This window comes from Raphanus sativus, chromosome 2, assembly GCF_000801105.2.
Source record: "Raphanus sativus cultivar WK10039 chromosome 2, ASM80110v3, whole genome shotgun sequence".
Taxonomy (NCBI): Eukaryota; Viridiplantae; Streptophyta; class Magnoliopsida; order Brassicales; family Brassicaceae; genus Raphanus; species Raphanus sativus.
The window spans coordinates 30,898,459-30,909,887 of record NC_079512.1 but is presented as its reverse complement, the minus strand read 5'-3'; the positions used below and the strand labels follow the sequence as shown (position 1 = coordinate 30,909,887).

At 40.9% G+C, this 11,429-nt stretch overlaps 4 protein-coding genes across 6 annotated transcripts; 1 reads left to right on the top strand and 3 right to left on the bottom strand.

Moving 5' to 3' along the window:
- The first annotated feature begins 249 nt into the window (after positions 1–249).
- LOC108842193 (scar-like domain-containing protein WAVE 5) lies at positions 250–7,949 on the top strand. The gene is made up of 7 exons (XM_018615031.2): positions 250–470; positions 769–932; positions 1,052–1,175; positions 1,254–1,386; positions 1,602–1,669; positions 1,757–7,672; positions 7,780–7,949. The coding sequence occupies exons 1-6, from the start codon at positions 310–312 to the stop codon at positions 7,662–7,664; spliced, it is 6,558 nt and encodes a 2,185-aa protein (XP_018470533.1). The 5' UTR covers positions 250–309; the 3' UTR covers positions 7,665–7,672; positions 7,780–7,949.
- Positions 7,914–8,670, bottom strand: LOC108842194 (pollen-specific protein-like At4g18596). The gene has a single exon (XM_018615033.2). The coding sequence runs from the start codon at positions 8,569–8,571 to the stop codon at positions 8,050–8,052; it is 522 nt and encodes a 173-aa protein (XP_018470535.1). The 5' UTR covers positions 8,572–8,670; the 3' UTR covers positions 7,914–8,049.
- A 218-nt stretch (positions 8,671–8,888) lies between these two features.
- On the bottom strand, positions 8,889–10,255 carry LOC108823188 (probable inactive dual specificity protein phosphatase-like At4g18593). 2 transcript variants are annotated; one of them, XM_018596444.2, is made up of 3 exons: positions 10,134–10,255; positions 9,359–9,659; positions 8,889–9,255 (listed from the first exon to the last, which is right to left on the bottom strand). In XM_018596444.2, the coding sequence occupies exons 2-3, from the start codon at positions 9,621–9,623 to the stop codon at positions 9,071–9,073; spliced, it is 450 nt and encodes a 149-aa protein (XP_018451946.1). In that variant the 5' UTR covers positions 9,624–9,659; positions 10,134–10,255; the 3' UTR covers positions 8,889–9,070. The 2 variants fall into 2 exon arrangements, with proteins under 2 accessions (XP_018451946.1, XP_018451945.1); XM_018596443.2 differs by having other exon boundaries at positions 9,359–9,654; positions 10,134–10,253.
- A 163-nt stretch (positions 10,256–10,418) lies between these two features.
- Positions 10,419–11,421, bottom strand: LOC108823214 (replication protein A 14 kDa subunit B). 2 transcript variants are annotated; one of them, XM_018596445.2, is made up of 3 exons: positions 11,299–11,421; positions 10,713–10,970; positions 10,419–10,599 (listed from the first exon to the last, which is right to left on the bottom strand). In XM_018596445.2, exons 2-3 carry the CDS (start codon positions 10,966–10,968, stop codon positions 10,535–10,537), a joined length of 321 nt encoding a protein of 106 aa, XP_018451947.1. In that variant the 5' UTR covers positions 10,969–10,970; positions 11,299–11,421; the 3' UTR covers positions 10,419–10,534. The 2 variants fall into 2 exon arrangements, with proteins under 2 accessions (XP_018451947.1, XP_018451948.1); XM_018596446.2 differs by having other exon boundaries at positions 11,194–11,300.
- Positions 11,422–11,429: the final 8 nt, after the last annotated feature.

Below are 11,429 nucleotides of genomic sequence, written 5' to 3'. Positions count from 1 at the left end.
ACTCCAAAGATTGAGAGAAATAATATCAGACAAAAAGAGAGTTTTTGTTCAACAAAAAAAATTGAGAAAATTATCTGGAAAAGCTGAATCAAACCCATGAAGAATCAAAACTTTAGCCTTCTCTAATTATTATGCATCAGAACTTTAATTAGGTTCGAAAATAAATAAAGGAAGAGTCAGAGTGATTTTTATTAATAGTAATAATTAATAGTCACAGTTTTTAAATTAATTAATTAATTTAAGTTCAGTTTTCATTTCATTTTCCTACGGGGGAGAGAGAGAGAGAGAAACCAGAGAGAGAAAACGACAATGCCGTTGGTGAGGTTCGAGATACGGAACGAGCTCAGCTTAGGTGGGCCTGAGCTAAACCGTAGCCCCGCCGTGGAATACGAGGAACCTAAAGCGATTCTCGGCGCCGTTGAAGTTGCTGGACTCGTCGGGATCCTTCGTCAGCTAGGCGATCTCGCCGAGTAAGCTCTCTCCTTCGACTGTACCAACGAAGATTGAATTCGGAATAATCTGTAGCTGATTTAAACCGTGATTAGGATTACTATTAGCTCACCAATCGAGTAATAAGGGATCTCAGTTAACTTTCTATGTATGAGTTTCGTCACGGCTTAGGGCTTTGATTTTGATTTTGATTTTGATTTTGAGCCAAGTTGCTATATTTGATTGGCTAAGTATGAGTGGTTAAGTGTTTAACTAGTGAATGATGAGTTTTAATGATATTGAGAGGTGTTTAACCAGGTGGTATTTTGTTGCATGTAGATTTTCGGCTGAAGTGTTTAATGGGATACAAGAAGAAGTGACTGTAACGGCTTCTAGGTGTCAGAAGCTGACAAGCCGTGTTAAGCGGATAGACTCGGCGTTGTCACCTCTTGAAAAGGCTGTCCTCTCACAGACTAGCCACATCCATTTTGCATACACTGCAGGTATGTGGCTGCTTTTACTCTCATCTCTAGTCTTCTTTTTTATTTTATTTTCTCTCTCTATTATATTTGTGATCTTTTGTAGAGAAAAAAATCTTATTTTTCTTTTGTTTCGGTTGTAGGCTGTGAGTGGCATCCTCGTATAAGGAATGGGCAAAGGCATTTTGTTCAGAGTGATTTGCCACTTTGTGTTATGGAAACATATGAACAGTGCAGAGATCCTCCTCCTTTGCATCTGCTTGACAGGTGAGTGAGGGACTAGCTTTTTTGTTTCCATCCTAATATAAATAGAAGTTAATGCATTCTGATTCTCCCCCTTTGCAGATTTGATGCAGGTGGTCCTGGGTCGTGTCTGAGAAAATACTCAGACCCAACTTTCTTTAGAAAGGAAGTCGGCAACCATAGTAAAGCAGATGATGTCAAGTCCCAGAAAGATCAGACGCATCGCAAAAGAAAGGTTTGTGATCATCTTATTGGATTTAGGTTATGCTTGCTGAATGAATCGTTTCGACTTCTTACAACTCTACCTCATACCTTTTGCAAAATAACCTTGTGACTTGAAGACAATAAGATTCGCTAGATATCTCAAGAGCTATGGTTTAAATCCTTAGTTCGCGTTTTGGCTGTGTTCTGCTGTATTTGTATCTGAGTTGTGCTTTTCTGAAATGACAGAAAAAGAGGTTACCGCAAAGAAACATTTGCAGATCACGTGCTGTGTCTACGTCCGATGACACTAATGGGTGGGTGATCTTATTATAGACGCAGTAGTTTTCGTTCATTGTGGTGGTTCTTGACAATCTTACTTGTTAACCTGTCTTTATGTGCAGGGCTCGTCTCAGTTCTCTTACTGATGACATACCGACCACTTCTCAGAGTACTTCCACAGTTGACATGCCCCGTAGCTCTAATATGCAGGATCTATCTGGCAGTATAGATCAATCTCATTTGCAAGAGCAGTCAAATTCGCAAGAACAAAGCGAAGCACAAGTACAATCAGATTTACAAGAGTCATCAAGACCTCGTGATTCTATAACTGGTTCAGGTTATATAGAGTATGTCATCAATCACAGTCCTGTGAATAAGCCTGACGTGAAGCTACTGGAGGGATCTCTTCCTAGTTCCTTACAACCTGCGGATAGAATAGGTTCAGCTGTTCCTCAAGGCCGCGTTGAAGTTGTAGATGACAATATTCTATGTAGTCCCTCAAAAGAGATAAATGTGCCTTATGCTTCTATTGTTTGTGATGAGAAGAAGGAAGCACTTGAATCGAAGGCTGAGAAAAGTAACAAAGACGAAGAAGCGTCAGAGATACATGAGCCAAAAATTGGTCCAGGAACACCAGACAGAGTGAAGCAAAATCAAAGGGACTTTGATAGGACGTACGATTTTTTCGACGAGGTATGTATTGTGGGAGAAAAACAAAGTAAGAGCCAGGACAACAGTATTGATGAAAAGCCAAGAATTGAGAGCGAAGAAGAAAATACGAGTGAAGCAGATGAGTTTGTAGATGCACGTAATACAATTGAATCTGAATCAGAAAGTGAGCTTGATGGAATACCAAAACCAAAACTGGAGCATTATTTTGGGGACATCAGCACTTATTGTTCTGAAGATGCTAGCAGTGACAACAATGGTGGATCAGAAGATATACCATTTGAAGAACTGGTAGAAGATCCACGCCATGACAACTCCCTAGATGAATCTTGTTCAGTTTCCTACCCTCCTGATGATGCAAGTGTTTCTTGTTGCCAGTCAGATCCAGTGTGTGGGAAAGTTCTGTCTCATGATGAAACTTTTCGAAATCCAAGGGAATTTTCTGCCATGCGTCCTTGGTTGGCAGGAGACTGTGCTAGTGAAAAGATCTCATTTGAAGAACTTATTTCCTCAGACATGTCTCTGAAAGATGCTATTCCTGCTGAAAAGATCTTGCCAGAAGAACATCTGGCCAACTATCCATCTCTTGCAGAAGCTGTTTCTCATGAAAAGAGCTTGCCAGGAGAGTCTGTTGCCAAATACCCGTCTTTTGCAGAAATTGTACCCTCTGAAAGGATCTTTCCCGAAAACTCTCTTCCTGAAATTCGGTCTTTGGCAGAAGCTGTGCCTGAAAATATGGCCCCAGCAGAAGAACCTGGTGCTGCTCATCCATCTTTTCCCAAAGCTGTTCAGGAAAATAAAATTTCACCTGAAGTTCTTGATTCCACAGATTTGTCTGGCACAGTGCCAGAAGCTGTTTCAGAAGAGCAAATATCATTTGAAGGATCTGTTAGTGTATCTCCGTGTTTGGCAGAAGTTTTTCCTGATGAAAGGTTCTTGACAGAAGAACCAGAAGAAATTGCCACCGCAGGTATGTCTTCGTCAAAGGTCATGTCTGCAGAAAAATTATTCCCAGAAACAACTTTGGAAGCGCCTCAGGATTTGCCTGAAGAAAATATATTGCGAGAAAAATCTGTTGATTATACACATCCATCTTGTGCCAAAGCTGTTTCTCCTAAAGAAAATCTATCACCACAAGTTCTTGATTCCGCAAATTTGTCTGTGGCAGAAGCTGTTTCACATGAGCAGATCAGACTTGAAGAGTCTGGTGGCATATGTCCGTGTTCGGCAGAAGCTGTTCCTGATGAAAATTTCTTGACAGAAGAACGAGAAGAAGCTGCCACCACATGTATTATGTCTTCGTCGAAAGTCATGCCTGTCGAAAAATTCTTGCCAGAAAAACCTTTAGAAGCGTATCATTATTTGCCAGAATTGCCTCAAGAAAAGATGTTGGCAGAAGAATCTGTTAGTTCTGCTCCTCCAGACGAAAATCTATCACCGGAAGTTCTTGATTCAACAAATGTGTCTGCGGCAGAAGCTGTTCCACAAGAGCAAATCGGACTTGAAGAATTTCTTGGCATAGATGCGTATTTGGCGAAAGCTGTTCCTGATGAAAGGGGTTTGCCCGAAGAACCTGTCACCACATGGATGTCTTTGACAAAAGCCGAGGCCAATGAAAAGAACTTGCCAGAAGAGCCTTTGGAAAGATATCCTCCTTTGGCAGAATTGCCTGAAGAAAACATTTTTCATGAAGAAACTGGTGATGCCACACATTCATCTGAGTCAGTTATTGATGAAAAAATCTCACCAGAAGTTTCTAGTTTATCTTTGGAAGAAACTCTTCCACAAGAGAAAATCTCACTTGAAGAATTTGTTGGCATAGATCCGTGCTTGGCAGAAGCCGTTCCTGATGAAAGGCTCTTGCCAGAAGAAGCTGTCACCACATGCCTCTTTTTGAGAAAAGCTGCTACAATTGAAGAAGTCTTGCCAGAAAAACCTTTGGAAACATATCCCTCTTTTGATGAATTTCCTGATGAAAAGATCATGCTCCAAGAGGCTGATGATGCCATCCATCTATCTGTTTCTGAAGCTGTTAGCGATGAACAAGTCTCACCAGAAGTTCCTGATTCCACAAATTTCCCTGCTGCTATAGCTCTTCCGCAGGAGCAAATCGTACGTGAAGAATTTGTTGGCAATCCATGTATGACGGAAGCTGTTCCTGATAAGAGGGTTTTGCCAGAAGAACCTGTCACTACATGTCTCTCTTTAACAAAAGCTGCGACAATTGAAGGAGCCTTGCCAGAAGAGCCTTTGGAAACATATCCTCCTTTCGCAGAATTGCCTGAAGAAAAGATCGTGTTCGAAGAAGCTGATGATGCCACCCATTCATCTGTTTCTGAGGCTATTAGTGATGAACAAATCTCACCAGAGGTTCTTCATTCGGAAAAATTTCCGGCAGCAGCTCCTCCGCAGGAGCAAATCGCACTTGAAGAATTTGTTGGCAACCTTTGTCTGACAGATGCTGCTCTTGATAAGAGGGGTTTGCCAGAAGAACCTGTCACTACATGTCCCTCTTTGACAAAAGCTGCGACAATTGAAGAAGTCTTGCCAGAAAAACCTTTGGAAACATATTTTTCTTTCGCAGAATTGCCTGAAGAAACGATTGTGCAAGACGAAGCTGATTATGCCACTCATCCCTCTGTTTCTGGAGCTGGTAATGATGAAAAAATCTCACCAGAAGTTCTTGATTCAACATTTTTTCCTGTGGCAGCAGCTCTTCCACAAGAGCAAATCTTACTTGACGAATTTGTTGGCAATCCATATCGGGCAGAAGCTGTTCCTGATAGTAAGGTTTTGCCAGAAGAGTCTGTCACCACAGGTATGTCTTCAATGAAACCGCAGCCTATTCAAGAACTCTTGCCAGAAGAACCTGTAGAAGCGTATGTTTCTTTGGAAAAATCGCCTGAAGATGAGACCTCACAAGAAAAATCTGATGATGACACACGTCCATCTTGTGCCGAAGCTGAAAGTAATAAAAACATCGTGCAAGATGTTCTTGATTCCGAAATATTGTCCGTATCAGAAGCTATTACACAAGAGAAAATTGAACTTGAAGAATTTGTTGGCGTAGATCCTTGTTTTGCAGAAGCTATTTCTGATGAAAGGGTTTTGCCAGAAAAAGCTGTACCTGATGAAAGGGTTTTGGCAGAAGAAGCAGCTGTTCCTGGTGAAAGGTTTTTGCCAGAAGAAGCTGTCACCACAAGTTCGTCTTTGACAAAGGTAGCGCCCATCGTAAAGATCTTACCAGAAGGACCGTTGGATATGTATCCTTCTTTGGAAGAATTGCCAGAAGAGAAGATCTCAGAAGAATTAGAACTTAATGATGACACACATCCATGTATTTCTGAAGCTGTTGGTGATGAAAAGATCTCGCTACTAGAACAACCTGGTTCCACATATCCATCTTTGGAAGAGTCTGTTCCGCCCGAGAAAACCTCAGATGAAGAAACTGGTGGCACAAACCCATTTTTGGAACTAGCTGTTCCCAACGTAAGCAGTTTTCAAGACAATCAGGGCGTCGCACTTCAGTCTTCAGCAGAAGCTGTTTCTAAGGAAAAGAACTTGCCAGAAGAATCCTTACTTGCATATTTTTCTTTGGCAGAAGATGTTTTTGATGAAAAGACCTCAGGCTCAGAAGCTCCTGGTTACACAACAGAAGCTGGTCCACACTACACTGAAGAACCTATTGCCACGGATCTGTCATTGGACGAATCTATTTCAGATAAAGAGCTCCCCGGCTTAGAAGCTCCTGCTCCCACAACAAAAACTGGCCCACACAACAAATCTTTCCCTGAAGAACCTGTTGCCACATATCTCTCCTTGGCAGAAGCTGTACCTGAAGAAAAGATCTCTCTAGAAGAAATCTTTACCACATGTCCACCGTCTGCAGAAGCTGTTTTTGATGAAGAGATTTCAGGCGCAGAAGCTCCTGGGTACACAACAGTAGCTGGTCCACACAACACTGAAGAACCTGTTGCCACGGATCTATCATTGACCGAATCTGTTTTTGATGAAAAGATCCCCGGCTTAGAAGCTCCTGTTTCCACAGCAGAAACTGGTCTACACAATAAAACTTTCACTGAAGAACCCGTTGCCACCTATCCGTCCTTGGAAGAACCTGTTCCAGATGACAATGTTCTGCCAAAAGAACCGGCCCCTGCATTTCTGGATTTGTCGGAAGGTATTCCTGACCAACAAGTATTTCTGGACGATGCCGCATTTCTATCTTTTGCAGAAGCTATTTTCGACCAAAAGTTCTCACCAGAAGTTCCCGATTCCATGGATCTTCCTTCAAAAGACAGATTGGGAAAAGAAGTTGAAACATCAGATGATACAATTGTTGAACCAGTAAATATATGGAGCAATGGGGGACTCCTTGGACTTGCGCCATCGAAACCTCCAGTTTTTGCTGAGCCTAAGTCTGTAAGCGAACATATACAGAACGAGATCAGTGAAGCTAGTGTTATTGCTACAACTACAAGGAAGCAGGGAACATCGAGCAGATCAGTTGAAGATACTGAGAAGAGTTCACTTCCGTTAGTTGTGTCAGATCCCGGGGCACAAAAACAAAGCAACATGTTGAGTCATTCTAATGGATCTCTCTCTCCTCTGCAGAGCACTGCAACATCATTCAAAGTCTTTGGCTTGAGTCATAGATTACTCATGGCTGGGTTTCGTGGAAACTCTTCCTCAACTTACAAATTTGAATCCATACCTACTACAAGCTATGATACCAAAGCAGCAGCTATCGAAGACAAGACTCAACAAACTCCTTCCCGTGGCCCTAGCTTTGAGGAACAATTGGCTTATGAATCATCTCTCTTTGGCTCGACTTCATCACCACCTGTTGAACATATGAAAATATCATTCAACCCAATAGATCCATCCCCAGTTTCCAAATTGAAACTGAGGATCCCTTGCCAACCTCAGTACAACGGTGAAAATGTGGACACGTTCCCTTCGTTTCAGTTAGTTCCAGAGGCTAGCAACTCCGATAACGATGACGACGAGAACAGCGACATCTTTTGTCAGTCATCTCCTGGTGTTTCAGACAATTGCTTGTCGGATTCTGAGCTGTGGGAATCTGATGAAAGCCCTAGAGAATCTGCATCAAGGTTGAAGCAAGGTGGACAAAGAAGCACACATGGCGATATGGGTTCCTTTCCCGGTTCGTTTCTTGATCTTCCATGTTTCGACTCTGTAGATCACCACTCCACCTTGCCAAGCGTAGAGCAAGAGCAAGAGCAAGAGCAAGAGCGAGAACAAGTTCCAGAATATAAACCATCTGTTTCAGAGATCATCCGTGATTGGCCACCAAACCAACCAAACGAAAACGCTGTTCTGAAGAAAACGCAAACTTAATCCGTCAGGTACTTATAGCAAAACGCTCTCCTTTTTATTTCATTTTATCATTTGCATTAGTCGCAGATCATTAGCCTCATGAGACTAACAAAAGAAATCCTTCATTCTTAATTAGGCTGTAGCTCCGGTTGAACGATGGTGAAAGATAAAAAGGTCGTTGTACATTCATTCCTCTCTGTGAATCTAAGATTCCAAATCTCATTTTATGTAATACAAAAACAAAAGTTATCTATCAGAAATTCAAGTTAATTCTCAGAGAAAAGATAAATATATTATTTTTAATTACCGCATTTTGCATTTTTTAAAATCAAATTACACTTTTGTATATATAAGAAAATAAACAACATAGATGGTCATGGTCATGACAGTTAAATAACGATCATATTTAGAATATGACGTCAGGGACGATCCCGAGCTCCTTGAAAGCGGCGGGGCATTCAGCTGACGGTGTCGGAACCATGAAACCGAGAGGGTTAACGATACGTGTCTCGTGAGAGACGATACCGTCATTGGCCGTCAGGCTAACCTTAGCGGCGTTACGTAGGTAAGCATCTTGGCTGACGTCGCTGCAACCACTGTCTGGTGACTGGAGGAGAACAAGCTCACAGACTTCCTCCTCGTGGTCACCGGTCACTTCCATTTTGTAGCTGCCTGATTTGTCAGTCACGGCTTCTTTTGTCAACGTCACGGTTCCGTTGGTTCTGCTCCTGCACTCTAGCTTCACTTTGGCTCCTTCGAGGAATTTGCTGAGACGGGTGACGAATTGGACACGGCAAGTGTCGCAATAAACGGATCCCTGAATTTGGAAACTGTCAAGGTCATCGGCGTCAGCGACGGCCTTGCCGGTGAGAGAGGATAGGCACACGGCGGAGACAAAGAAGAAGAAGAATATGGCTTTGGACGCCATTTTGTCTGAAAATGTTAAAAGATTCTCGTCTTATTTATTACACCTCTTCTCTTCTGTAATTGTTTTCTTTTGTTGAGATTTATAGAGAAAAAGGACAACTAAAATTCACTTATTTGTCAAATTAAGTAATTATTTTCTACACCAATAGCTATTTTTAGCTAGTTTTTTTTAAACCACTTATTTGTTAAACTAACAAATTCTTTTTTTGAAAACAATAATTAGTCTGTTAAATATTTGTAGCCTCTAGTTTCCAAATGTGTCTCCCTGTATTTTCTCTCTTTGGTTCTTCCTCTAAAATTAGAAAAAACAAAAGAAAAGAAAAAAACACATAAACTATTCATCATTTGTTGTGTTTGAATTTAGTATACTTGTAGAAAAACATTAAGCTAATGAACTTTTGTTGGATTTTATCAAATGAAAACACACATTAAGATGATCAAATACAATAAAGCTTAATTTGATCTTACTATAACCATTAGTTATCCAAGAAAATTTGGTTTCATACAGTTGCCTGATTTGGGTTTGGCTCCTCGGACTTACACTCGTCTAATCGGCTTTTATGGAGCTGGAAAGCGGGATTAACCCAGGCGCCACAGCTACATTGCATGCCAGCCCAGTTGAAATAACCTAACCGGGCGTTACATCCCAAACAAAGAAGCTTCTCTTCAACAGTTCCATCATGTACTGCAATTAAAAAAAAAAACAGAGCAGTGTGTTGTTAACAAGTGCAAAGCTACTTTATTGAGAAACAGACTTTAAAAACATCTATACAGAGGTAAAGGCTTACTAGTTTGCATCCATTTCATAGGCTCGACAAAGATGGAAGAGCATTGCACTTGTTCAGCATAGTTACCACTTCTCTTTTTCCAAGCAAAGCATTCTTCACCTTTCCCTGGTTCATGAGGGACAATGTTTTCCTCAATAGCCACTATTCTTCTGCATTTCTTGCATCGGTACATGGCTTGAGGCTTCGGGAGAGACTCTTGCGAGGAGGGATTGGTCTCTACCTCCATTTGCAACTCACTCATAGCCTTCTTGCTCTCTACCTCCATTTGCAATTCAGTTATAGATATTCTCTTCTACCTAAACTTAAAGAAAGAGAAAAATCTCATTCTAAAAGACAGTTTCAATCATAAAGGTCGACAGAGAGAGAGAGAGAGAGAGAGAGAATGCTCAAGTTTGACATTTTATATGCCACAATGAATGTTCACGAGACTAGAAGTCTTCACTTTCGGTTGTTAAATTATGATTTTGAAGCAACCCACAAGTTGCATAATCACAGAGCAACAATAAAGTTTGTCACCTTTACAACCAACGTGAGTCACTAAACCTACACGGCTACACTGATCAACCACACGAACAACCAGCACATGAAAATTCGATTTTTGGAGTGAACAAAAAAAAAAATAAACAGCTGAGAAGAACAGTTACCCAACAACAGTTCAAACCCGCAAGAACCCTAGACGAGAAATCTATAAACCTCAAATCCCCAACCAATCGAAACCACAACATTAGCTTTTATATATATCGGAAAAGAAAAAAAAGAAGGAGAAACGAATCACCTTTTGCCCAAGGCTGCTGAGAGCTTTACACTGATTTTTTTCTCTTCTTCCTCACCAAATCTGTTAGGTTTTGTCAGTTTGATTCCTTCCACGATGGTTAAATCTCTCGATAAACCGGTTCAACCAAACCGGACTAGTTTTTATTCAACGATGTCGATTTAAATAACTTAGACTGGGCCGTGGGCTTGGTTGTTATGTATTGTCGGCGGCATAATCGCTTTATTTTAGAGAGTTTAACAATATTGTTAGATATAGCATGTGACTAGACCCATCTACAACATGGGATTACTTTGTCAAATTAACATAACAAATCACTGAATCCATACAAAGATCATAAAAATAGTTCAAGCGTGAAACTAAAACGAAACAAGAAGAGATTCAGTTATTCATCGCTGTTATTTTTAGATGAACATGTGTCTGAACTCCCCATTTGCGAGCTTGCATAGCTCATTGTAGTTCCCTGCATCTGCAACCAAATCAACAAAACTCAATTAAATAACTAAAGAGGGAAATGGGTATGCCCGAAGGCTCAATCAGAGAGCTTAAAGGAAGGAACTTTTTTTTTTATTGTTTAAATACCGAAATTGTCACCAAAGTTGGTCCAAACATCAGCTCGGATGGTGTTGTCACTCTCAGCGATTCCAATAACCTCGAGGAAAGTGGTCAGAGAAGGAGGAGGCGAGCCTTTAACAACAATCTGCTGATCATCAGTGGATTTCCCAGTGACGGATCCAATATCAGACCGGATCACCTGAACCACAGCTCTCACTTTCTGACCAATGTACCGTCTCAACAAAGCTCCATTCACAAACGCAGCAGGACTTGAAGTATCCATCTCTATATATAAAAAATCAAAAACACACATTGCTTAGTCTTTTCTCAATTAAAGACTAAGTAAATCAATCAATCAATCAAATCACAGTAGTTAATCCCCAAATCTAAAAAGCAACTTGGGTAAGTGTCGATTCCCGACAAAGACCCATGTCCTAATTTCAAACATAAGTAACAAAGCTAACTGATTCTAAAGCTACAGAAACCAATCAAGCGGACAGATTTCGACCTGAGTAAAAACTGAAGTCTTGCGAAATTAGAGTCCACTACTATATGTCAGGAAACCCAATAAGAAGAAGAAGAAACTTATAAAGGATTATGATTTTAACAGTACCCGGAAGACGAAGAAGCGGGAGACGATTTAGGCAGTGGCGGGAAGAAAACCCTAGCTTACACCAAATGAGAAGATGGAGAAGCTTTTTTTCTCGGAACAAATAATATAGGAAGGGTTTAACCGAACCGGTA

Coding starts and splice junctions, on each gene's coding strand:
- LOC108823188 (XM_018596444.2), bottom strand. CDS start 9,623: ATGGAGGTAGAGAGCAAGAAGGCTATGAGTGAGTTGCAAATGGAGGTA. Junction 9,256..9,358: donor TATGAAATGGATGCAAACTA/GTAAGCCTTTAC, acceptor TTTTAATTGCAG/TACATGATGGAACTGTTGAA.
- LOC108842193 (XM_018615031.2), top strand. CDS start 310: ATGCCGTTGGTGAGGTTCGAGATACGGAACGAGCTCAGCTTAGGTGGG. Junction 933..1,051: donor CCATTTTGCATACACTGCAG/GTATGTGGCTGC, acceptor TTTCGGTTGTAG/GCTGTGAGTGGCATCCTCGT. Junction 1,387..1,601: donor AGACGCATCGCAAAAGAAAG/GTTTGTGATCAT, acceptor CTGAAATGACAG/AAAAAGAGGTTACCGCAAAG.
- LOC108823214 (XM_018596445.2), bottom strand. CDS start 10,968: ATGGATACTTCAAGTCCTGCTGCGTTTGTGAATGGAGCTTTGTTGAGA. Junction 10,600..10,712: donor CAACTTTGGTGACAATTTCG/GTATTTAAACAA, acceptor ATTTGGTTGCAG/ATGCAGGGAACTACAATGAG.
- LOC108842194 (XM_018615033.2), bottom strand. CDS start 8,571: ATGGCGTCCAAAGCCATATTCTTCTTCTTCTTTGTCTCCGCCGTGTGC.